Source organism: Juglans regia, chromosome 10, assembly GCF_001411555.2.
Source record: "Juglans regia cultivar Chandler chromosome 10, Walnut 2.0, whole genome shotgun sequence".
NCBI classification, from domain to species: Eukaryota; Viridiplantae; Streptophyta; class Magnoliopsida; order Fagales; family Juglandaceae; genus Juglans; species Juglans regia.
Window position 1 is genome coordinate 3608369 of NC_049910.1, and position 27824 is coordinate 3636192.

The 27824-nt window shown below is 36.3% G+C and overlaps 2 protein-coding genes across 2 annotated transcripts; both read left to right on the plus strand.

Moving 5' to 3' along the window:
• Window positions 1–809: 809 nt before the first annotated feature.
• Window positions 810–1223, plus strand: LOC109002221. Its single transcript, XM_018979865.1, has one exon. It carries the CDS (start codon window positions 810–812, stop codon window positions 1221–1223), a length of 414 nt encoding a protein of 137 aa, XP_018835410.1.
• A 21491-nt stretch (window positions 1224–22714) lies between these two features.
• Window positions 22715–27621, plus strand: LOC109002224. The gene is made up of 7 exons (XM_018979867.2): window positions 22715–22817; window positions 23877–24061; window positions 24394–24444; window positions 25929–26176; window positions 26873–26998; window positions 27098–27157; window positions 27247–27621. Exons 2-7 carry the CDS (start codon window positions 23896–23898, stop codon window positions 27328–27330), a joined length of 735 nt encoding a protein of 244 aa, XP_018835412.1. The 5' UTR covers window positions 22715–22817; window positions 23877–23895; the 3' UTR covers window positions 27331–27621.
• Window positions 27622–27824: the final 203 nt, after the last annotated feature.

Here is a 27824-nt window from a genome sequence, read left to right on the forward strand (position 1 = left end):
AATCTTACTATTTAAATGATGCAGATAATATATTAATTTTACATACCAACTTAAGAATATAATAATTATTCTTTCACGGTGAGAATCTTTATATATATACGATTGCTCTGAGTCATTCCCGAATAAATATATATGTAATGATCAATTTTAGGATTCTGTTTCTCTTTGTTTTGTTTTGTTTTGTTTAAGGCATCATTTGTACGTTGATCCATCTGTATTTAGAAACAGAAATGCTAAATCACTTGAAGATGTGTCTTGAATTTTTTATTTATTTAATAATTAAGAAAATATTTTTTAATGATATTATAAATTTTTTATTTTTTTTATAAATGTCTATGATAATTAAAAAATACATCAAATAAAAAAAATAAAAAATAAAAAAATATATTTTATCTGTATTTCGATAGACTTTCGAACTACATCTCTAAAAAGATGAAGTAGCACTGCTTATTTAGAAAACACGTGTATTTATTAAATTATATATATACGTTGGTGAAAAGGCTTTAAATGTTTGTCAAAAGGCTTAACAACCATATATATAATGTTTGCTGTCATTGCTGATGGCCAATCCGGCCAATATATCCTCCCTAGGCAACTTAAATACTAGTCAAACCAGCTTTATTTGACCTGACTTTCTTGATCTTTCACTTCTACAGGAAACATCGTAGCCTGCTGAATTTGAATTTTCACGATTTCCATGCTCTCCCCCTTCAATATATATATATCATGATCCGTGAGACTCGCCACTTTGTCATACTCTCTCTCTCTCTCTCTCTCTCTCCGTCCGTCCGTCTTCTTCCTCAAGTTAAATGGAGTTAATTCCTAAACCAATTCGGGGTAGCCTAAAGAGATGCTGGCGAAGACAACAGTACCAACGACTCTATGGATCAAAAACCAACCGAAGGAACATGAAGGTCATGAGGTTTGGAGACAGCCCTCGTAGGGTTTGGAGGATTAGATCAGCAATTCCAAAGCTGCGCTGGAAGATTGGGTCACCATTCAAAATCTGGGCAAAGCTAAAGAATGCTTATATCAACATGATGGTTAACTTGGCCGGTAACGTAGGGTACTTGAGTACTACCAACGTTTTTGGAGGAAAACGCATTCCAAAGGGTCGCCAAGGCGCTGCCGCCGCAGTTTATTCCGTTGAAGAAGTTGAGAATAGACTGATTTTTGAGATATATAAGGTTTTACAGGCTTCTCGTGAATTAAGTACTGTGTAGATCATCAGATACTGCTATATATATATATATTGTCTGTATTGTCTTTTTTCTTTTGTAAGTAACTTTGCATCTGGTCCTTTTGAAAGTAATTTGGACCTGTAATGTTGTTTTCTTTTTGTGTTTACCTTGTTTTTCATTTGTGATTCGTTTTCCTTTGATCTTAAGTTTTGTCGGAGGAAGCTTTAATGCAAATAAATTAGTTTTTCGGGACATGCATATATATACTCTCATGTTTAAGTTTGCAGGCACGAATTCGAACTTGTCTGAACAGACATACATACGTACTCACCCCCACGCAACAGAACTGATAGGATACAGCTTCTTAAAAAAAAAAAAAAAAACAGTTAAAAGCTAGATCTTAAGTGCTAAATCCTTAATCTATGACTATGGCAATTTACTAATGGGAAATAAAGAATCATGAATTTTCAGATCGAGGAAAGACCACATGATATAGATCATTAGCCTTAGATCATTGGTTTAATTAGTTGGGATCTAGGTTTCAAGGAAGCATTCCTTTTACACTCATGACTATAACTAGGTTTTATATGCCGGTTAAGATTTAATCAAATTAGTATTTAATAATCTAAAACTTTTGTATTAATGGTCGAGTCTTTAACAATTAGTATCAGAGCAGAACTACGCCAAGGATTCAAGTCAATTGGTATCAGATCGACTAAAGAGAGAGCGACATATAGACTGGATTAAAATATCTTAATACTATATATGGACATAATGTTAAGTCTTTGAATATTGATAGATGAGTAAAACTGTCAAAAGAAAGTTAAAGGCTATTATCGAGTCAGTATTGATAGAATGGACTGTTGTAGACATCGAATTTAAAAATGTGGTGAAATATTGTAATCTTGAAAATTAAAGACTTAACTAAATTACTATATATCCAATAATTTCAAAACTTTTGGATCAGTAATTGTTTCACATATGCATGCAGTACTTTGCCTTCATTACGTACCCAAGATACCAGCTAACTATGAGGTGCGTGTTACTCTTTAAAATGGTTTTGAAAAGTCGCAACCCGTGCGTACAATATTTAATTCCTTTTGGCGTTGCATGTTCAACTTTATTGTCATGTCGACCCTAGCTAGCTAGCTGTGTCGTTGAAGATGGGTTGTTGGAGATTGTCGTGTAACACTTGGCCGCAAGCAAGTCAACTAGTCTACATTTCATGATCATAACATTAATTAGTTTTGAAAATTATAAATACTTTCTTTTTCTATTATAAGTGAATGGGATAAAATATTCAACTCTAAGATCAGTCCAGCCCACCTAAAGGCCACCGCTAAGAGATAAGAGAGAGAGTAAAGAGGGGATAAAGATGTTAGAAGAAAAGTTAGAAAATAATAAGAGGAAAAGAGAAAAAAAGAAAAAGGAAAAGAAAATGGGCAAGAGAATGTGGCAAATTCTCATCACTCTTTGGGGGTGTAACGGTTCGATTTTAAATAAATTTTGGGATCAAATTGGTATATATCGGTTTTGTGTTTTCAAGAACTGATATCGTATCAGTTATCCTCTTAAACTGATACTTTCGATTTGATTTTTCAATTTTTAGTATATATTTAATCTCTAATCTCTTATACTTATATATATATTAATATATATAAATATTAATATATAGTAATACTATTGGTATAGTTCTATTACTATATGTTAATGATAATATAGTAATTAATATACTAATGTATATTAGTATTACTAATATATTTATCAAAATGAATATGTTGAGAACTTAATAAGCCATAAAATGTAATTAATATATATTTTCTATTTAAAACATATGATCAAATAAATGTTCATGTTTAAGATTAAAATTTTATGTTATAAATTATAATATAACATTATTTCAAATATAATTATAATTTATAAAAATTATTATATATAATATTAATATTAAAAATTAAAAATTAATTAAAAATATATAAATATACGAACCGGTCCTAGAAAACATAAAACCAAGACCGGACCCATTATGACCTGTTTTTAAAATGAAGGAACTGGTCCCGGACCGAATCGGTCCAAAATCGGACCGAACCAACCAGTCCGGGCTGATTTTTTGGTTCTACAATTTATTTTTACAGCCCTACCACTCACTAAGGGCATGCAGAAAGAGGGATCAGATAAAAGGAAACGGCTAGACGATTTCAAGGGGACTTTGACTTCTTCTTCAACCTCTCGAAAGGAGCTCTAGTAAGAACATCTTCTCCGAAAAATATATTCAAGATCTCAATCGTATAATGAGAAATGAGAGGCTATGAGAGACTGTAAAATATGTATACCATAGTAGATTTCTCCTCCTCAAACACCCTGTGGACGTATGTGAGAAGGTTTGTAAAACCACCATACTTGGCTTTGGTGGTGACATTCTCATTTATAGAATGTAAGTTGACAATGTACAGATATGGAAGCATTTACAATCGTATATTGCACAATTAACTATGGAAACTATCACCTAGAAATATCTCCTATAATCAAGAGGGATCTCGTGAATATGGTTCACAATCAGAGGGCAATATTCTCGAATCCTCTATATACCCCCCCTGAGCAAGCTAAGTGCGGGATTGATCCGAACGTGAAGCTTGGAATGAAAGAAGGTAAAGAAAGGTCGAGAGAGACTCTTTGTAAACACATCAGCAACCTGCAAGTGAGACGGCACATATTGAGGCTGAATGGCACCAGAAGCAGTGAGCTCACGAACAATATGATAGTTGAAATCAATGTGTTTAGCCCGTTTGTGAGAAACAAGATTGAGAGCCAGGAAAATTGCACTCTTGTTATCACAGAGGAGCAAAGGCCGATGGTTCAAAGAGACCTTGAGATCCCGAAGGAGATGAGAAAACTAAGTAACTTCAGAAGCCGTGAGAGCCAATGCTCTATACTCAGATTCACAACTTGAATGAGAAACAGTTGATTGTTTCTTAGCACTCCACGAGACAAGATTTTCACCAAGAAAGATCGCATAGCCAGAAGTGGAGCGACGAGTGTCGGGGTAACCAGCCCAGTCGACATCAGAATAGGCTAGGATGCTCGTGGGCGGAGAAGGAGAGAAAGATAGCCCATAATGGAGTATGCCCTTGACATAGCGCAGAATGCGCTTGACTGCTTGAAAATGGTGAACAATAGGAGATTGCATGTATTGACTGACAGAATTTACAGCATGGGCAAGATCAAGACGAGTAATAGTCAAGTACTGCGATGCACCCACCATGGAGCGATAAAATGTGGGATCAGAAAATGGATCACCATCACAAGAGAGCCACTGAGAAACAACCATGGAGGTGGATACCGGATTGTTGTCAAGGAGCTGAGCACGAGCAAGAATATCATGGGCATATTTGGCTTGACTCAAGAAGAATCTGGTGGCAGAGGAGGACACTTCAAGACCAAGAAAATAACTTAAAGGGCCCAGATCTGTGGTAGCAAATTCACAATGGAGGAGCTGAATAAAATCCAGAAGTAAAGCATCATCATTGCCAGTGACAACAATATCATTGACGTAGAGCAATAAATAGATAATGCTGCTTGAGCGAGTGAGAAGAAAAATGGATGTGTCAGCACGGCTGCAGAGAAAACCAAGACGAAGCAAGAAAGAATTGAAGCGTCGAAACCAAGCATGAGGGCCTTGCTTCAAGCCATAAAGTGCCTTTTGTGGGATCTAATTTATTCTTTACATTGAAGGTGTGAGAATGGTGATTTTCCAGCACGCTGAATAATTACAAGACGAGTAGACAGCATTCTCTCAAATAAGTGTCCTTAATTTTCCAACTTTTATATTTATAAAAAGACTGCTGCAAAAAAAAAGGGTGAGTGAACTTTTTCTCGCCCAAACAAGAACCCAAACTCCTTGTCACTGCACTCTGTACACTTTGGATGCACTTTGTAAATAGGGGGTACATGGCTAGTACTATTCACATGAGAGGCATTATGCCCAGACACATATACTTCCCAAGTCGCTAGCACATATACTTTCCGAGCCGTTAGCACAATGCACTGCACACGCTAAAGAAAATGTACATTAGTCCATAGTACCGTGCATAAGGGGAGTGCACAGTACCCTGCACGTTCTGCCACTGTGTATAAAGAGAAATGGAAAGTAGGCATGTGCACTAAGACCTGCTTAGGCACACAGTACACATGCACTACATGTGTCACAAACAACTCTGTGCACTTAAGTGCACATCGCTGTGCATGTACCAGCCATGCATGGCAACAAAACCGGTGCATGTCCCTTGCACCAGAGATCCACCTCAGGCACACGTCATGGGCCCACCGGAGAGAACTTTCGACCACCAAAGAGGCTGCCGACATTTTCTATCGCAGCCGTGGTGGTCACCGGCGATGATGACTGTGTACGGCGGTCAATAATTGAATGTTGCCCCACGTGCACCCGAGAGGCTCTGGGCTGCCGGCCGTGAGCCCCCCCGTATCCTCCCCACCACTTAGGCTGCCAAAGGTTTCTGTTTCCAATCGGCCACCTCCTTTGAACGGGGAGAAAGTCGAGCGCAGCACCTGCCGGGCAAACCAACGTCTTGGCCATGCATCCCGACCCCTATTCTCGGCCTCATGCCTCACAGCCCCTCAGTCGGACCCCTGATCGGTTGCTCGGATCCACTTGCTCAGTAGCAGCCCCTTGGCTGCAAGGGACATACTTCCTCAAGAGCAGCCCCTTGGCTGCATGGGACACACTTACTCGAGATGATTCCTAGGGTGCGTGGGGCACACTTGCTCAGGAGCAGTCCCTTGGCTGCACTGGACAAACTTGCTCGGGATAGTACCTGGGATGCACTGGACTCACCTGCTTGGGATAGTTCCTTGGATGCGACGGATACACTCACTCGAGCACAGTTTCTCGACTGCACCAGAGTCATTGACCTACACGTTGCACAGTCCTTCCACGTGATCAAGGCTTATCTCCCGAGAGAGTTACATGTTGCTACACGGGTTCTTAATGTATGTATAAAAAAAAAAATAGAAGAAAGGAGCAAGGGAGGAATTGCAACTAGGGAAATTTCCAGTCAAGCGAAAATCGACTATATTGGCTAAAACTCTCCGGTTTATCTCTCTCAAAATCTGTGTGAATTTATTTCTACTAACAAAACTACTTCCTGTGGTGCGGAACACCGGCCACATGGCCCCATTTGGGCAATGCCCAGACTCCCAATATGACTCCTTTGAGACAAATTGTTTGGCGCTAACACGCATGTGGACACGTCGAACCTCCATCATTGTCAAAACGTGACAACCCACAGGCCTCAACGGCACATCTCCAACCTTCATCGTGCTCTAGCAGAGCAATTAAGCACAGACAAGTGACTCCGTCAGCAAAACCGAGTCCCTAAACTTGTCGCGACATAACAGTCGAACACAAGTCCCTAGACTTGTCGACCATCACGTCAGCAAAGCCGAGTCCATTGACTCGTCGCAACATAACGTTTGGACACAAGCTTTTAGACTTATCGACTCTCACGCTAGTAAAGCCAAGTCCCTAGACTAGCCACGATGCATTGGGGGCTAGGGCCCCATCGTTTCTCCTACACGACAAGTCGGACATAACTCCCTAAACTTGCCGACCTTCATCCACCAAGTTGAGTCCCTAGACTCGCCATAATGCATTGGTCGGGCTAGAGCCCAGGGCTTGCCCACACGACCAGTCGGACACAAGTCCCTAGATTTGTCAACATTCGTGCTGACACGAGTCCTTAGACTAGCGCCGAGTGTCATACTCGAGCCATAACTGCTGCTAGTGGGTTACCTCTGGGAAGGAGCCTTCGGAGTTAACGGGTCTCTGAGCTCCACAACCGCTTTGCCTCGCGGTTACCTTTGGGAACGATCTGACGGGCTCGGCAACCGCCTTAGGTGGACCCAGAGGGTCGACAGGTCCTGTGACCTCTTTGCATGGGTTACTTCATACAAACTCTGACACTAATAGTAAATCGAAAACGGGATCATCGGGCAACCCCGCCTTGCAGGGCAAGACACTAGCGAGGGCAGTATAGCCCCAGACTCTAGTGGGGCCCCGCCCCTCCCCGTCACCCGCCTCGCACCCAAGTTTTTTTTTATATAAATATATATTTACATATAATTATTTTTATTTTTATTATATATTAATATATTAATATGTATTAAGTAGAATTTTTATTTAATACTTTGTGTAAGTTATAGTGTAATAGGGTGATCCTTTTATAGATTACCTTGACAATACAAGTCTCAAACTTAAGCAAAGTGAGGCTCTTGTATTACAATACAACTTATACAAAATATGCACTAGTAAATTTAAAAACTACATAATCTTTAAATTAGAGTCATATTTGAGTCCAAAAATGTGTTTTTGATTACTTTTAGACTCATAAATAATTTTTAGACTTAATGGATTGTAATCTATTATTGAAGTGGGCAAGAGACGGGGTTGTTTGGGAGTCCGCCCCCCAATGTCGGGGTGGGGGTGAAAACCCCACCACCCGGCCTATGCGAGGTGGGGGCAGAGAGAAGCTAATACGGTGCGGGTAGCACCCTTACTGCCGGGAGCTTCAAACAACACCTATCGAGACCCGAATCACCATAGCAAGCCGATAATTATTTTTTTTGCCCTTCCAGCCTTTGAGCGATTTTCATGCATCTAAACATAAAAAGAAAAGGGCGGGTGAATATATGAACTTTTTATGTCCCTGAAGTGGGAATATTTCGCATTGTCCGTTTTCAAATGAAAGGAAGAAAGGGCCTAACTTGTGCGACATTTTAGACGAATTTGGTTCTATTTTTTCTTTTTTTTGGTTCATTTTGCGTGGTGCAAAAGCTTCCTTTGAGCATCAGGACATTTGGTGTAACGAAAAGGATAGCTTCAGAAAAATAGAAAAGCAATGGAAGGATATGATGAGATCTAAGACTATCGAACTTTTGTTCGGCATCAAAGAAAATGCTTGGAGCTTTCTGATCTATAGCCTTTGCAAAATTGGTCAAGCTCGTTTCTCGCGCAAATAATTATAAAAGCTATTTTACAAGGTGTCTCGACCCTCGACTCTCGAGATGGTTCTTTACAAAACATGAATTACGCTCAATCTATTTATCGAATGAGATTGTTGTGAGTAATAATAAATATAAAAATGAAGATTAGGTGTCATTTATTCTATTTTTTCTAGGTTTTTGTTTACTTTTTTAAAGTTAATTGCAGTCTTTTTTTTTTCTTTTTCTTTTTAAAATAAATTGACAATAAAAATTTTTGGCCATGCATAGAAGAATTTTAAATTTTAAATATTATAAAATTATTTTATTATAAATAAATATAAAGTATTATATAATATCAAATTAATTTATAAATTTATTTTTATCGGTAACAATTTTCAATTTATCAACCATCTACCGAGAAAAAACTACAAAAACAAATAAGTAAAACTAAAAGGATCATTTTGCAATTCAGTGGCTCTATAGGGGTGGGTAGGTGGCGTTGCGGTCCATTAGGGTTGGAGTCTCTATATAAGGCAAAGATCGAATTGGTTCTATCAGAAGTTATTTATGGTTTGGCGGCCATACTTGAGAGTGAAAGCAAGAAATTACAAAAGCTGAGATCATGTAACTGAGAAGAGGGAAAGGGAGATTGGAGCTACTGGAAGTTGTGGGAATGGGCTGTTTGGGATGAAAGAAAGTTCTGATCTTTGCGGAGTTGATTCTTCCCAAAGCCGCCCATTCCAATGATTTCCGGCGGTTCCTCCCTTTCCCTTCCATCTCTACCCCTTGTACCCGTTTTGGGTTTCTGCTATTCTGCTCGTTGAGTAATCTGGACAAGGTATAATTTGTTCTTTTTTTCTGAACATATTTTCTTGATCCAACCCTGTTTTTCTTATTCGTAGTAGCAACTAAGTTTCGCCACCCGCCGGCAGAAAGAGGGAAACGGATGGAAAGAGAACAAATTCAAGTGTTTAGATCTGAATATAAGATGCTCTTTCTTTCTTTCTTTACAGGATAATTATAAGATGCAGTTTCATATAGTGGATCATGTTATTTTTCAGATTAGGGTTCTTGTATAAATCCGGTGGGCAACCTTGTTTGGAAGTCGGTAGTAATGAGGGGAAAATAATCTGGGAAATTGATTTTTGAAAATGATTGATTTCTGTTTACTATAGTTTTTCATTTATAGTTTATTATATATGGCTTGATGGTGGATCAGTGGAAAATACACGACTCAAACAGTCAAGCTTTGAGGACTTGGTACTCCGACACCAAAATAATATGGGGACTAGCCAAATAAATAACCCGGCCTTGTTTGGATTTGAAATTTAACTCAATTTATCTAATCAGTATAATTTTTTTAAATTTTTATATAAAATATAATAAGTAATATAATTTTTTAAATGTAAATAATAATAATAATAATATTAAAAATAATATATTAATAATATTTTATTCAATTCATTTAAAGTCATCTCAATTTAAATTCATATCTGAATCTAGATGGGGTTTAAAGTTTTGATTAATAGTTTTACGGTACAAGATAAATTATAAAATGAAAATTTTTTTCATCAGTCATTATTTGTTATTTTATATTTCATATCTTATGAAAAATATTCATATATTTTATGAAAAATATATTTACATCTTATAAAAAAGTTATAAGTATGGAATGTGTGGTATGTAAAGTTATTGATTTATAGCTAAACTCTTATAAAATTTGAATCATGTTAAGATTGTATTGAAGGTTGGTTTATAAATAGTAATGTTATGTGAATTCTAAATAGATTGAGATACGAATTTAAAATATGAACTAAGTTGAGATAGTTAAATTTTTTATTTATAAAAAGTAAAAAAAATAGTAAGTCTTATTGATGATTGGGTTGAGATGTGTTCACCGATCAATCAGTCTAAATTATGCATGTTTAGATATGATTGGTTGATAGATATGGACGGTGCGCTTCAAATTCGTATCATTTAAATGGTGGAACATGTGGCCTTTGTGGAATCTAACGTATGATTTTGGATGATGACTGAATGATGCATGTATCTCTACATTCAATAATCAAATATGTTCAACTTTAGGCCAAAATAATGTTAATTTTTGTTTCACCTACTTTATCTTTTATAGTTCCTTTAGAGAAGTGATATAGTTTCTTAGAATTCTTACATCTATGTTATAATAAAAATATTTATAAATTAATGTATCACATCAATTTATAAATTTATAATTAAATTATTTTCATTTTAAAAAATTTGACGAAACTCCAAGTCTTCCCAATTTCCCTACAGTCAAAGGATGTGTTGCCATGGCCCACAACCAGCCCCACGTTGTTTTCGGGGTTGGGGCGATGAGCCCATTTGCAAAGGACAATTTCTGCCACGGTAAGCTACCTGTTGTGATGAGCACAGCAAATTTATAAGTCTGAACAGCCATATTGATATATTTCAATCCATTTATTTAAATAGGTCAAAACGGGTTGACACGACATGACCCGTTATGTTATTGGATCGTGTTAGGGTTTGATTGACACGATAAGCTTAGCGGGTCGAGTTAAAGTTGACTTATATAGTATAATATACATGTTTTGACACGATACAAACACGACTCGTTAGCACGATTTGACAACTCTAATTCTATCCAGTCTCGTCTCTACTTGTTTTAGACATGAACAACACATAGTCATCAGATCCAAACAATACCCTTTCGGGTGAAAATAGTAAATGAAATAAAAAAAAATGTTTCAACAAATTAATAAAAGGGACTTGTCCCGGTGTTAAAAGTTAAATTCTATGTAGATGACTTGAGAAATTGCGTATCGCTCAGGGAGGATTAGTGCTGATCAGGTTTGATGATATGGATTCTCTAAAAGGGATACAAAAAAAGGGGGAGGAATCCAAGTTAATTTGTTCAAGCAGTGTTCTATGATCTCAACCCATCTCAAATTGATTATTAACGGAACTCACTATTTTTTTAATTTTTCATAAAAAATTAAATTTACCTCAACCTACATTTAAATACATATATCAATTTATTTATTTTTAAAAAATCTTAATAAAACTCAAAATATTATTAACAACATATTAACTCAGTATCCAATCCAAACGCAGCAACACCAGCGCCCACCTGTAACAGGGTGAAAAAGTAGGAGAGGAATAGAATGATAGTACTTTGTGACCATGGCAGGCAGGCAGGCAGGCAGGCAGGCATATCTCTGATACTGCTGTTTGTGCGCCTTATTTCAACCTTTATTTGTTATTGGTCAATGGGTTTGGCAGTTTTGGTCTTGTGCTACCTGTTTGTGAACTTTTAGGTTCATTTGGTGCAGCACCCTCGTGCTGTTACAGGCCCTTTTTGCCAACCCAACGGTGGCATCTATATACCCAAGATAAATATTTTAATTACAATTTTTTTTTATAAAATTAAATTAATTTATAAATTGATATGATATAATCTTATTATAAAATTATTTTTATTATAAAATAAATATAACGGATCACATACAATTATATTAATTTATAAATTTATTAATAAATTTGATGGTCACAAAAGTATAAAATTAAGAGCTTAATCTCTCTAATAAATTAGCTGCTGCGTACTGTTATGGGGTCATTTAATTAGAACATTACTTATGCATTTGTTAATTTGTTCTGAAATTTTTTTTAACAGTTATTCCTTATTTCCTCCTTTTGGATTTACCATGTCAGTCAGTCAGCAAAGCTGACATGGCGGTTCTAGATACTTGTTTCATAGACTCACGTGGAAAGGGGTGCGTGGGGGGCGGGCCACCCTCGCTGTAAAATCTAGGAAGAGAAGTTGGCGTGGTTAATCTTGCCAGTGCAGACGTGGAGGCAATGGTGGAGTAAGGCGGCTGGACTGACATATATGTTAACATGGAACAGAGCATGATTAGCCTGCGTTTGAATATTAGAGTGATATGAAATTTTTTTGTTATTATTTAATATTTTATTATTGTTTACATATCATCACTTATTGTGGTTGAAGAATGGCAGAATTTTAAGGTTATATTTAGATATTACGTTGAGTTCAATTGAATAAATTTTTTTTATGAATAGTAATGTATTGAATAGTAGAAGATTAATTGAGACTCATCTAAATTGAATTTAAAGTGTGTTTAAATATTAAGATGAATTTAATATTTTTTTATGGGAAGTTAAAAAAAATTGTGAATCTCATGTATAAATATGTGTTAAGTTAAAAAAAGTTGTGGGTTCCACATGAAGAAGATTTTGAGTTGAAATGAGTTTAATAATTTAAAAATTAGATGTTTAGATGTTAGATTCAACTTAAAATTATACTGAGTTCAACTGAATCTTCAACCAAGCATAGCATAAATGGACTGCCACATCACTTATGAGTTAGAAATAAATTAGGGTCAGAAAAGAAAGAATAATTTACTGCAGCAAAATTTTTCCTCTTGAAAATACATGATTATTAGTAAATTACTATGTTGATATCGTGTTTCGCGGCCTGGGCAACTTCACACACGCGGTATACGAGTGATCACCTGCACAGTAACTACCGAGGGGAGGGGGGACTTTGGGGTCCGTTGATCCTCCGATGCGTAAGTCAGTATGATGAAGAAGAAGATGAAACAAAAGCAAAATAATAACGCGTAACGATAGTTATAGATTTTTTTGATTATCTTATTTGCTGTTAGTTGGCCCTTATTTATAGTTATCGATCAGGTCCCCACCATAGTGGGGTGTTGCATAGTAAGGGATAATACACTCCGCGCAATTGATTCACCGAGCAGCCTCTATGTCATCATTTTGCCGAGCAACAAAGGTCTCAGGCTTACTTTACACTGCTCAGGTCTTGGGTCACATTGAATGCAGCACACCCTCTAGTCTGGGCCTCATTGAATGCAACATGGTCTCCGTTTTGGGCAGTATTGAATGCAGCACAACCTCTGTTCTGGGTGGCATTAAATGCGACGTGGCCTCTGTTCTGGGTCACATTAAATGTGACATGCTTTTCGTCCTATGTCCCTTCCATCTGGTGACATACATTGTGTCGTTCCCTCCCTAGTCTTTATTCGTATCTTCCGTCCCATCAGCATAGCCTGACCTGAGCCTCCTAGTCGCGCCCTGATCTGGGCCTTTACCTCACCAGCCTAGACTAGATGATACGATTGGGCCTAATTCTCGGCCCGACTCCTCCCCATACCCTTACTGCAACTCGGGCCTAGTATAAAGGATTTTCTCCCTTTACATACTACGTACTTCTTGAATTTGCAACATATAGAAAGAAGCCGCCTGAAAAATTTAGCAACCGCTTTGGTGCATGTATGGCTAGCTTATTTGACATGACTTTTGCTCTTTCTTTGAAAACACTCACTTTTGATACAGAAAACTGCGGTAACAAAACAAATACATGAAGATTACAAATTTTCATAAAATCAAAACCACATAAAAAGCCATAAACCTCTAACCACTTTACAGTATACAAAAAAAAAAAAAAAACCATATAATCTAATAAAGCAAACAAACCAAAAACCACCCATATTAAAAGTATTAAATCAATCTAATATGAGGTAGACCAAGCTTCTTTATGCGCAAAATTCCTTTTAAGATAAGAAGGAATATCCACTGAGGATCACATCATTGGCAACTACTCCCTTCCGCACCCATCTATCTTTGCCAAAAAATCTGTCGAGGCATTCCATTTGCTGTATATTTGAGAAACTCGAACTGCTGAGTCTTAACAACATATATCCATAACTTCCTTCCAATAATCTTCAAAATACCAGTTTTCACAACTCTGCTCCTTTAACCACTTAACCACCAACAAAGAATCTAACTCCACATCAAGTTGCACATGCAACACCCATGTTTTTTACTATTCGAAGGTCATATATGTAACAAACCCATCAATTCATCATAGTTATTAGTACATGTAACAAATCCATCAATTCTGCTCCTTTAACCACATGACTTTTGCTCTCGTAATTGAAATTGCATGTGGAAAATAAAATATAAGGGAAATAATTAAAGATGGGAAGGGAGATCGAAGAAAGGAGAGAGATATTTTGAATACTACATTTTTACAACATTAGTACTAATTTAAACTAATTAATTTACACATATAATAAAATAAATATAGTAAATATTTTGAAGACTATATTACTATATATACTAAAATATTATGAATACATTCTATCATATATATATATATATATTATATACAGTATGATAATATTCAATCATTAGAAAATAAGTTATATTCATGTATTGCATGTATTAGTTATACGATAATGTAATATATTCTTTATGATTGATGGCATATTGTCATGATCAGTCGTTAATTTTTATTTTTATCATTTTGTAACGATTTCTAAGAATATTTGGCCATTCCTTGAAGTTGATGCCCCCACATGAAGTGCATAAGCATGCATGCACTGATTAATGGGCGTTAAAAACGCATAGTATTAATACTGAATCTGTTCGTTTTCCATGCAAAAAGTTGGACGGGCCGGGAATCACTATCTAAATAAAATACTCGCATTAACGACAGGAATATTAAACATATATTCGATCGACCGCCTTTAATTTTGGTCAAAAATATTCAGATATTTTACCAGTTTTAATTTGTTTGTTCCAATTAATGCGCATGTTCTTAATTAATGGTGTCTATCAAAGGATAGTCCTTGATATATATTCTTTCTGATGCTAACAGATCATGTAATTGTATAGCAAGTCAATAGATCGAGAAGAGAATCGATCGATCGACCCCACATAGACCCAGGCCGGGTTTCAAAGGGCTGATGGCAGGCAGCAACAAATTAGAAGCTATAAGCATGCATGCAAGAATATACTCAAAGCTGAACATAACAGAAAGAAGTTGCTCACTAAACAGCAAAAAATATCCATGGTGAGCCCCCTGAGTGGTATATATATATATGTAAAGATGACTCATCAATCAGCACCATATATATATGATTCTCTCGGCCATGATCCCCTCATGCATGGAAAATTCCTCCCCTACTTATCTGATCATTCATGAAACCACTACAGACCTAGCTCTTCCTGCATGCAGTACCACACGCTTAAATATTCTCTGATATATCACTAATTGCATGCAGATTAACAATATAGAACATAAGCATATATAGTAGATCACTGGATTTTATGTTACACTTAAGAACGAGTTAAAGAGTGAAGAAATTAAGGATTATGAGATGATATTAACAATTTTTCTGTGATTAATTTCAAGCTCTGCTGCAGATCCTAAAATCAATATTGTTAAAAGACAAACTTTTAACTGAATTGTAGATATATTTTAATGAGATTCCAATATCAAAGAGAAGTCGATCCTTCACATGACGCGCTCACGAGTCACGAGAGGTGCAAGTTGTAAGGCAGGGGCTGCAGTGCTGCATGCAGTACTGCCCAAATGGGGAAAGCATAAATCAAAATCTTCTTTATTATAGAAAAAGAAGGAGCTGAATAGGGATAAGTTTAGGAATGGGCACACATCCTCCTCATACTCATTGCTCAGAAAGATTATGGGACCTTACCAATTATAGCCAGTTGCAATGATTCTCCCCTCCCCAAAGTAAGGGTTCTTCGGTCAGAGACTCTTGCCTTCTGCTCTCTCTTTTGTCCCTTTTTCCTGTTGTGTGCCTGTCTTTACGTATTCTCCCTCAATGATATTCGTTATTCGAACTCTTTCATGGTTATACTTTATATATAATGGGATATGCTGAAATTTTAGTTTTTATTTAAAAACAAAACCCAATTGATCTTGTCCACCTTGCTAAAATATTTGAATTTAGGCGTTTAAAATAAATCCATAATTTGAGATAAAAAATATTTAGGTCATGATCTAAACTGATCAGAAAACCAGGATCTTGATTTAGAAGTAATGGAACCGAAAAAAAAAAAAGCAATGAGGAAGGAGCTTTGGGGGAGCTGACAGCTGGAAGAATGAGTAGTAGTGACCACTGACCGACCTCTATTGGGTGTTAGAAAGATATTGTCCCAACTTTGATGATGAGAGCAGGATAAGGCTTTCGTGGTGGGGGGATTCCCCAGATTTTTGCTTTCTTCTCCATGGTTCTTTGCAACTTGCATGCGTGCCTAATCCCTGACGCCACACCAAACGATCTGATCTCTCTGGCGAGAATGTCACAGCTAGCCACGATGATCTCAGCTGATCATTTCGTGATCAGAAGTTACACCAAATAATTATGATCATTGCATTATATGCTAGCAGTTGGCTCTTACACGGATCGTATCCCCTGCTACAAGTGTCGTTGCCATGCATACTGCAAATTAATCAACAAGTTTAACAAGAAACACATCTGGGAAAGAAATAAAACTGTATACTGCATATTACTGCAAGATGAGAGTACATAGTGTGATCATAAGGAACAAAGCCACTACGTACGCACAAGTTTGATCTGCACGAACTAAATATTACCACAAATGGCTTACAAATATTTATATATATAGTTTGGTTCTGTTGTACGTATTGATTAATCTACAGCAGTACTCGCGGTAGATTAATACGCCTGATCATGAAGTATAATTACAGGTTAATGGTTTGCTTTTGTACAGGTACATGCACCTTGCTTGTGCTCGCTATACAAGTAATAATTAACGCAGGAACACACGCGGGTTAGTACGTAATGGTGCTAGCAATACATACATACATACATACATATATATATATATCATGTATGGGAAAACCTAGTGCGCGGTTTTTAATTCCCAGCTTATATAATCGACTACAGTCTCCATGTGCACCTAATTTCCAATTAGTAAAGGCTTAAATACCACAAAATTAGAGAGATCATCATGATCACTTCTCAACTAAAACAAATGAAACCAATCTGCATGCAGCCGGAAATTCAAATAAACTAATTGTCTCAAATTGGTTGTATATGGAGGGTTTTAACAGAGATATATATCAGAAATATATATATATATATATTATATCTTTGCACAAATTTAGCACTTTTAATTTGTTAAAAAAATGTGTAGCAAAATAATCAATTAATAAATGACATTCATAGAAAAATAACTCCAACATTCAAAATAATCAAAGGTAGGAACATGATATCATCACCTAAACACGTACACTTTATTGTAACAGGTAGAGCAGATCAACATTAATAGTTGAGTACTCCTGGCCTAGTCTGCATCATATATAAGTTTAATTACTGGCGTTTACGTACACTGCAAGTACTAATATTATGGTTGTAGGATTAATTCTAATTTTCACTAATTAATTAATGCACTCAAATATATAGTGTAGTAGTAGTACGTACTACTCTATTAGGATTTAAAAGATTGCCCATTTAAATGCCCTAGTTAATAATTAAGTTCTTAATTAATTAGGACAATATCGATCGCACGTACAATTGTCCTAGAGTTTACCGTTTTATTTATTGCGGCGAGCGAGGACCATGCACCAATAAGAGTCAGTTGATCATGATCAGGTACCAGCTAGTAAATGCATGGAAGGCATAAATATTAATGGTTTAATTCTGGATTTTCTTTTTTGGAAGCGAGAACATAGAATATCATGAATTTTATGGCGACAGATTTTATTCTTTCATAAAGCTCGCGAGAGATCTAAGCTATATAGAGGATTGGGATTTGGCACAACGTACTATTTATCTATAAATAGGGGTTTTGATAGTCTTTCAATTAAGGTCATCGATCCGAAACACTCAGTCGAGTGTTCTTACACACCCCCCTGGCCTCTCCGGTCCCCTCTCTCTCTCCTCTCTTATATATCTTCCCTCGGCTTTCCTCATAAAAGGCTCGTGCAGGAAGTACTCCTCTAGGCGGCCAGTATATAGAAGGCTGTATAATGCGTAATCTCTTTTCTATTTCTTTCAAGTAGAAGGGGCAGTAGTAGTGGTGATGTTGTTGACAGAAGATAGAGAGCACAGATGATGAAATGCAAATTGGAGCGGCAGCATCTCACTCCTTTGTGCTCCCTATTCTTCTGTCATCACCCTCAGCTCCTGATCAGGATCATCTCATCTTCATATATTCTAACAAAAAAAGTAGTCTAGTATCTATCGCTGCCATATTACCGATCAAGTTAATTAAGCATGCGCACCCTAATTACAATCTCCACTCTCTGTATGGCATTTTAGTATTATCTTCGTATATATATGCTCCTGTATGTGCTTCTCATCATGTGCTTCTGTCTATAATATATATAACTAGCCCTAGCTACATGATCTCTGTATTATGTACTTCTTCGATCCTGACATTAGATTCTACGATTTTGTTGAGGTTATTTGGGTCAAGACTATACTTCTAGTCAGAGATCTAGCTAACAAATTAAGAAGTACTTTCTCCTTTCTTCATGAAGGTTATATATATATATATATATATATATATATATATATATATATTGGACGTTCTGGGAAAAGTGTAGCATGTCAAACTTATGGTCTCTAGCCCTGGAAACTGATTTTTATTCTAATTTTTCAGGCCAGTGATCATTGGTACCCATCGCATAACTCAAAGGCTAACCTAGACGCATGCAGTAGTACTATGGCATGTGAAAATATATGAGAATAGGACTATGGATTTGTTCATGATCATGTGCATCGATCCTGCCTCTTACTTTCATCTTATCAAAATCCCCAGCTAATTGCTTGCTAACAATCGCGAGCTTCTATATGCTTTTTCGATCCCCTTTTTATTCTGAATATGTGAAATTAGGTACTCATGTGTTCACGGCACCATTTTTTGGGTGAGCAGATCAAAAACTCATGTGAGCTTATACGGAATTAGTGCTGGTTTTCTTGAAGCTAGCTAATTATAAGATCACTTCCTTCTTAATTAGTTCCGAACAAATCGTGCTGATTTATTTTGGGTGAGCATATATACATGCATGCTGCATATATATATATATATATACATATATATAAATTATATGTGTGTGTGTGTGTGTACACTTATAACATGATAATTAATTCAAGTCATCTAGTGTAATATTCTGATCGATCGGTTTATATTTCATGTAAAGAATTCTTTGGAAATTAAGGATATATATATTATGCCTTGGTGTTAATTAATATAGTTGCATTAATACATTAATTTCTGCATTTTTTTGGCATGCATATATGCAGTAATATTGACCATAATGAAAATTATGAATAAGTATAGCTATGATCATCGATCAGATCTCATGCATACTGCAGCTAGCCAGAAATGATCTGATTGAACCCCTTTAATTAGTACCTGGCTTATAATTATAATAAGTACCATATATAATTACTTTCCTAGCTCTATATTATATCTAGCTAGCTGGGATATTCTTCGTGTTGGTGCTAGGCTACATATATAGTACTAATTAACAAGATATATATCCAGGCAACAAGCTAGCTAGCTAGCTAGGTTGTTTTGTCGCTAGCACATGAAGCAACGCGCGTCCCACGCGTCTCGTATTATGAATGAATGCATATATATTTATATATATATATATATATTTATATAGTTCCCAATGTTAGAAATCAACACGAAATTATGACAAAAAATAATGCTAGATATATAAAATGGTATTTCGTGTGCGTGGAATTCAAGGCTTGGAGACAGCTTGAAGAAGATGTTGGCGGCCTGGAATTCAAGGCAACACCTAATAATTAATATTATATACAAAGGTGACTGATTATGATTGGGTTACATAAATTTATTAATGTTGGTCCTGCGCGCATGTATTAATTAATTAATGCATGAATATTATAATTAATTAATTAAATTTTTTAGTTTTTAATATTAATGCTTCCGTAGACTCTGAAATGATCTATTTCTAGTTAAAACAAACACATTTCTTACTTCAAAGTCATTCGCTAGCTGTTTTGGAAAAACTCATCAGGCGGGCGCAGCGAGTTGGAGCACTTGTGTGTGTGTGTGTTTGTTGTGTGTATATAGTAGCTGATATTGCCACCTAAACATCAATATCTACGTACGTACCTGCAGATTGAAATGGCAAGAATATCAGCTGGTGATCAATCTTTAATTATTCGTACATGTTTATATTTATGTGGCCACAAGATCACTCGTGTTTTTTTAACTGAACTCGCTGTGGCCTGTGAATGGAGTACTGAAAAGGATTCATGGATTCTTGCTGCCTATATAATTAGTTGAACACGTGCATTTTTGTCTACCATTCTTCCAGCTAACAGTCCATCAATTATTTATATATGTAATCTGGAAACTTGTCTTTGAGCTTGATCATCTTCCAACAACCCTATAACTGGTGATCTTAGATATATATTATATATATATAATAAACCTGATCATATCTCCACTGTATTGGTCTTGACCTAATTAGTCTCTATAACACAGCAGTAGTACTTCTCCTGCTTCAGAAAGTAATGCCTTTCCATAGACATCCACCTCCACCAGTAGTACCATTAATCCCAGATCCATTATGCCCATCTCCGCCTCCGCCGCCACACATTGACGGTCCTTTGCAGCCAGCTCCACCAGGTCATAAATTCTATCCTCCTCAGCCACTGCCGCCACCACAGTACCATCCTTCCCCAAGACCAGCCGGCCCACCACCTTATGGTCATGATGCACCACTACCCCCCGCCGGTAACCCTCTACCACCATTTGTAAATTACCCACATCGTCCTCCTCCATTCAGGTACTATCGCCCTACTTCGCGTTACTAGCATGCACATGACCACCCTGCATATTCCCATTAATGCACTATGCCAGGACTTTGCTGAATGAGGAAAAGGCCGATACCGATAGAAGAAGCTCGATCGATCGCATTGTTCTTTTGCTGATCTTTTTTCATTTTGGTATTATTGTATCTCTTTCAAAAGAAGAAATAAAATATCTTTTCCAGTCTTAGTTATGGAAGGTGTGTAATTTTGGCCCACAATATTCAGGATTTATATTGTTGTATAAAAAAATATTGGCTTTTTATTTGATACAGTAGTCCATATATATATATATATAGTCCGTGGAATGTTTGTGTTCAGTTGTGACATTTATACTCAGCAAAGAGTTGCAACAACCCTTTTATTACTTCTTTCTGCAGAACCCCAGACTTGAAAATGATGCTAGCTGCTGCTTCTACTTGTAGTTGCCTTACCATCGTCAAGCAATCACTTTTTAGAATTAACCTTGAAAATCTCATGTGCACATATCTGTAAGCCTCAAAACATAGCAACAAGCTCAATTGTTAATTTCTGGGCCATTCTCAAATTTGCTAGCAGCCATCACAACATCACCATTTTCATCTCTGAGAATAGCTCCCACGTCTGTCTTATGGTAATCATAAAACATTGCTCCATCTACATTAAGTTTAAGGTATCCAGTAGGTGGAGGATTCCAACAACAAATAGCTAGCCACTAATTAAAAAATAGCTAGCATTGCATATAAGAAATCAGCAGGCATAAGAAGACATGATCACGTTAGCGTCTACACAAACAAAGCGACAATTTAAATAAAAGAGGCCGCTAATTTACATAAGACAGTTAACAGGCAGCTGAATTTTTATTATATATTTTTTCCCCTCTCATAGAAGATTGATGAAAGCAAAATGAAACGCACGAAATTTATTGCTATATATGCACCAACTTTTCGGGTGTCATGAACTGTGTGGCGATCACCAAGTGCTAACCGGACATGCATGCAGTTCAGCATTTAAAGTACGAGGGTGAAGTACTTCAAGAGAAATGATATATACAAGTTCTAAATTTACAAGTCTCGTATAAGCTTTTTATTAAAAAGTAGACTCCATCGTGAAAAAGTATGAAAAACTTATTTTTTCTTGATGAGATTCACGTTGTTATAAAAAACTTGTATAATACTTATACATTTAAGACTTGTACCTAACATTACTCGAATTGTAAAATCAGTACCAGTACTTACAACTAAAATCTCAATCTCTTGCTCTTAATTTTAATTTTGGAACTTTAAAAAACTTGTAATTATGTTTCTCTATTAATTGTCACATGCCATATCGATATCATGTGTTAGCATGAAGATGAATAATATGCCAAATTTAATTTTCGATTATTGACATCATGACATATTGATATTACTATAAACTCACATTTAATTTTCGATTGATTGACATAACATGTTGATATTGCAATGAATTAAAAACTAAAACATTAACAGTACCTCCGCGGTTCATTTTTACTGGTGCCACCTGATATTAGTAATAAAATGATCATGCTAGTCAGCTGCCTATCTCTTATTGTCGGGTGTAAACGCTATTTCATTTAAAAAAAAAAAGAAAAACATATTTTTTAATATTTTAAAATATTTTAAAAAATAAAAATTCATTAATAATAAAATTTTAAAATATTTAAAAAAAATAAAAATACACTAGCAATAAAAAACATGGACAAACCCAAAGAGTAAACTAATATTTTCCATGATAAAAAAGAGTTTGTCTGGCATAGCGAGACAAGTGGGCTTTTTATAAGAGCTTCAAAGGAAATTGGGCCTTATTCCATATAAGTGTAATGACACTAATGTGGGCCTTATTATTGGACCGGCCTCCATCACCAAATAGAATTCCCTCCCTTCCCTTCTCCTCTCCCCGCAGTCGTACCCAAAACCTGCTCTGCTCTTTCCTTCCCTCTCGCTGCGCCCGGCCGTCACTAACTTTGTTCAGTGTGAGCGCCTGCCTCTCTCTCTCTCTCTCTCTCGCTTCCCCTCTCTATGTATAGATAGAGTTAGCTACTTTTTTTTTTTACTAATCGCAAATTCTCAGGGGGAAAAATGAATATAGAAAGTAATCTGTGAAAAGGTAGGGACATCACTTCTCGGTGAAAAGATGAGGGTAATGATATATGTTTCAATGTCAAAGAAGATTGCTTTAATACAAACGTAAGTAAAAAGAAGATTGTTTTCTTTTAAGTTGCGGCCCGAGGAGGTAAGAGAAAGGTTGGAAAAAGAATACGGGTTGATATTCAAGGCAAACTTCGTGGCATATCTCTAAAATGGAATGTATTGCTCTGTATAATTTTGAATGTGATAATGGAATTCTGTAGGCTGCCCCAACTAGTTGGTGTATAGGAATTAATCGAGCTCTTAAATTAGTGATACAAGGCGTGGTCTTGCTTGATTGCGTATTTCTTGTGACTTGTTAGTCTCCACTGGGAAATGTAATGTTTAAGTTATTGGCTCTATTTCTTATCCTGCATCTACGTCCATTATCTTATCGTAATTGTTGTTTGTTGCAAATTTTAGATCTTATCTGAGTCAGTATTTTTTACGGTGTTTTAGATGCCACTTTGCTTTTATGATTGGACGCTAAATAATCTCAATTGGTCGGGAAAAAAAATATTATGGTATTGGTATCCAGTGACGAATCATAAAATTTATTGGTGTTTTTAAATATTTAATGTAGCTACCACATCAGAACTATAATATCTTCTTCCCCACTTGGGTTCTAAGCAAAGAAGCTTCTGAAATTCAAAAGCGATAATGGAATTCTATATAATCGTTTACCTATCAAATATATAATATGGGTTTGTTTGATGGGACTGCTCTTTCTCTCTCCAGTGGGTTTAAGCTTCAAGACCCATTGGGTGTGTGAAGCTTAACAATGTATTGTGTGCTATCCCTATAAGATCCTTTTCTGGTCTTTCTTCTCCACATAGTTTGTAATTTGTATTAATTGCAACTTTGACTTGTTTTACATTCTGAATTGATTTTTTTGGTTCTCACAGTCTAATTCCAAGAGCAGAAATGATAAAGAGGCGCTTCTACAAGCTAGAACATGCTGATAAAGATCAGGCCTCAGATTCATCATCATCCTCTGACTCTGAATTAGAAGCAGAAGCCACAGGTGATTCAGATGATGATGTAGTTGCAGAAGTCAAAGAGAATGAAGAATCTCGCTCTACCTCGTCTGGTTGGTTCAATCTTATTTCCGTTTCTTCTTTCTCTATACATCAATTGATTGTTCGTATATGCTTCATTTTTATTCGGACTTATGCTCATCCTTCTTTCTTTCGTTGGTTACCTGAGTAGGGTAATGCTAGAAAACTTTTAAGTGTTATGGCAGTTCTCTTTGCTGGCTCTACTGTTATTTCATGCAAAATCCTGCTCATACTTACTATTATCTCTGTTTTGTAAACATCTTGTCGTGTCACCTAGAACCTTATACACTTTTCCACCTACAACAATCTCATAAATTCCAATTTACTTTTATGCTTCTTTTTTCATTTATTTTGCTGGTTTCAGGATATGAGAGTGAGGATAGCTCAGCAAATGAGGTTGATCTTGACTCATCGGGTAGGATTTACTGTATTTTCTGCATTGCTGGAATTCTGTAATCTTGCTGCCGAGATACATTGATGCATTAGTCCTATATCCACTATGATAATATTATTATTATTTTTTTATGTATGAAAGAGTGCTATGCTAATATTACTACCATGCTTTTTTCATGACCAAGCAACAGAATATATGGGGTTGTACAAGCTCTTTTGATGAATATCTGTGTATTGTGTTTGTTTAAGACCTTTTTTGTATTTATAAGTACAAATAGAATTTAGGCATCGTAAAAACTCATAAACTGGCTATAAAATTAGAGGTTTCAAGGATTTACCTCTCATGAACTTTTTTTTTGTCAGGTATTAGAACCAATGTTGTTGATGTTATTATAAACACATTCGTATTTAAGATTGCTTTTGCACTCTGTAGTTTAAGCAATGCTTGAACAAGGATTTTGATTTTCCCTTTTCATGGAAGGATAACTTTTAGTTCTTCAATTTGAATATTATATAAATATTGGACCCGGCCTTCCTTTTGCAGGAATCCCAAAAAAAGAAATGTATCTTGTGAATACGAAAAGATTTTCTCCGTCAAAATATTTGTGCCCATTAGTGTTTGCTCCTGGTAAACTGATTATCTGTAAAAGAGGACAATTGTATCCAGTACCTGAACTTTCTGACCCTATTGAAAGCTTCAGTTATTTTCTTACTTACTGGCTTACAATTACATAAGTCAGCACTTCTTATGATGTCTGTTTAAATGTTGGTGCTTTCAAGCTGGATAGAGGCGATGGACGAATAGTTATAGCTTTTCTGAAGCCTTGTTGTGGTATATCTATTCGGAAGTCTATTAAGAACTTGGTCTAGTTTGTATTTAGGTATTCTCTTGTATACTTCCTGTGTATTTGGGCTATACCTATTTACTTGGAATCAAATTCTCTTAGTAATTATAAAAAAAAAAAGTCTATTAAGAAGGCGGCGCACCTTTAAGTGGGGATCAATTTCAGCATGATATGTGGTGTACGGTTTTTTTGGGCGAGGGTGGAGGGTGTGTTGGCCCTGTTCAAGCTGTGAGAATTCTGAAGTTAGATATTGAGTAGAGGGGTCTAGGACGTACTGCATCTCCTCGGCGAAGTTCTTGCCCTCTATAATGATTTCAAGGGGTTCTAATTGTAATTTTAACTGGTCCTTTTGGAGTATAGGCTTAGATGTGGTTTGAGGTTTTCTTAGAGTTGTGACAAAGGAATATAGGGAAATTGTGACCGACTCTTTACTTGTTTGTTAGCTTGTCAATGATGATGTATTTATTGCTTTGTTTGTAAATAGACTTGGGGAATGGCACTTCTAACACCCACAACAATGTGGAGGTGGGTATGGTTTCAGTTTAACTCTCATGGGGAGTGTGTGAGTCATTTACCAATGCGTGCACGCACACACACAAACTATGGGTAATGCCATGGTTGAGTACATTCCTTGATATTTGATGTGATTGTTGAATGGCAGGTCTACCCATAGTGGACGATGATGCTGAAACCGGAAATGAAAAACAAATCCTCTCTGAAAGTCATTTGTCTGGTAAATGTGGTTCTGAAGCACTGGAGACACATTCCAATATCGTGGCTGAAAAAGAATCGTTACCAGCAGATATTCCAGCCTATATAATGAAATGCAAATCAGTTTTCAAGTGCCGGATATGCCCTAGAATTATCTGTTTGAATGAAGAGACTCTAAGGGCTCATCTAAACTCCAAGGTGAGATGTCTCGCATATTTCTTCCACTCCTCTCCTAAAATTCAAATCATCGTTTACAATTCCTCACCTACCAATCATCCTATGATTTAAATAATTAATTCTAAGTGCCAAAAATTCCCCTCATTTTTACGAGGGTTGTTCTCTCTCACCTTGGTTTGGCAAGGATGATGGTAGTTGATTTGAATGCTGAATGATAGCTCAGGTAGTAACACTCTTTAAACTTTTATATTTCTTAGCATGTGTGCTTAGTCAATTACGTAGTCTTAGGTTCTAAGAGTGAGGAATGTTCTAAATTTAGAGGAAAAGTTGTGTCTGTGCACGAACTCACCTCAGCCATCACCATCCTGCTGCGTCAGAGTATTCTTCTTTGTTATGATTAGGGCACCATGTGGTCTTTCACATATGTTCTGGCAACTACTTAATAGTGCTCTCAGGCACTTACACTCCTTACCTTTTATTTCTGAAAATAAGTACCTTTGGCCAATTTGTGGTTTGGTAACATGTACTTCGATTTGTCATAATGAAGCAAGATGAGAGAGTAATGTCTCATAACTCACCTTAGCCACCACCCTCCCGGGTTTCTGTATGTTGTGCCATTAGCCCTCGAGTTAATTTGCACGTGAGAATCGTCACCATATGGTACTTTGTTAGAGGGCCTTACATTGTTGTCCTAATTATTACCTTTCGATGTCTTAGAGACATGCTCGATCTGAGAAATTACTGAATGAAGGTAGACTGAGGGATATGCTCAACAGTGATGGGGAAATTGAGAACCAAGAGACTCCCGCAGAGATGAATGCTCGAATTTTAGCTCTTCCGCTGGTTAGTATTTTAATTTGAAAGTTCCAACACAATGTTTAAAAAAACAGATTGAAAAGTACATCTTTATACAAGATGCTAATGCTTCTCTGCTAATGTCAGAGTAACAAAAAAAGGAAAAGCAGAAACAGGCTTGGAGAGGAAAAGAGAAAAAGAAATAAGGTAATTAAGGTTTTATATCTTGATGCTATCATTTAATCTGAGATTTAAGCTTAGATAAGGTTTATCAGATTACTTGATGTGAGTTGCAGGAAATGGGTTATGATGAGAACATAAAGAAAGCAAGTAAGTTGACAAAAAGTCCATCCAAGAAAAGGCATAAAAATGAGAACTGAAGAACGTTGCATATTTTTGTTTGCCTTACTGTTGGAGAGAATATGAAAGCTAGAGATGAATCAAGAATTTGAACATATCTTCAGCTACTAACATTTAGACATTGTTCAGATTGATAACTTTATAGAGTGATCACTTTATACTGCTATGTTCCTTTTATTAACTTTCTTTGCCCTCCCTCTCCTTCGAGGTTGCGGTTTGTTTAATCTGGATCTGTATCCTGTTCTATACTGTGTAATAGCGAAGGCGCTTGATTTTGGTTTAATAGTTCCAAAATTTTGTAATTCATGAAACTCAAAGCCATCGAATGCTGTGCACCTGGTTAGTTGTTTTTACTTTACATCTTCACGACCTTGCCTTTTTCAAGCCTATGGTTTTAATTCGAATTCTAGTTTTTCTATGCTTTGCTCCTCCTCTCTTTGTTTTTCAGAATATATTTTATTAATCTTTGTAGCTTGGGATTATGATAGCTTCATTTTTCTTTTTGTACAAAGTA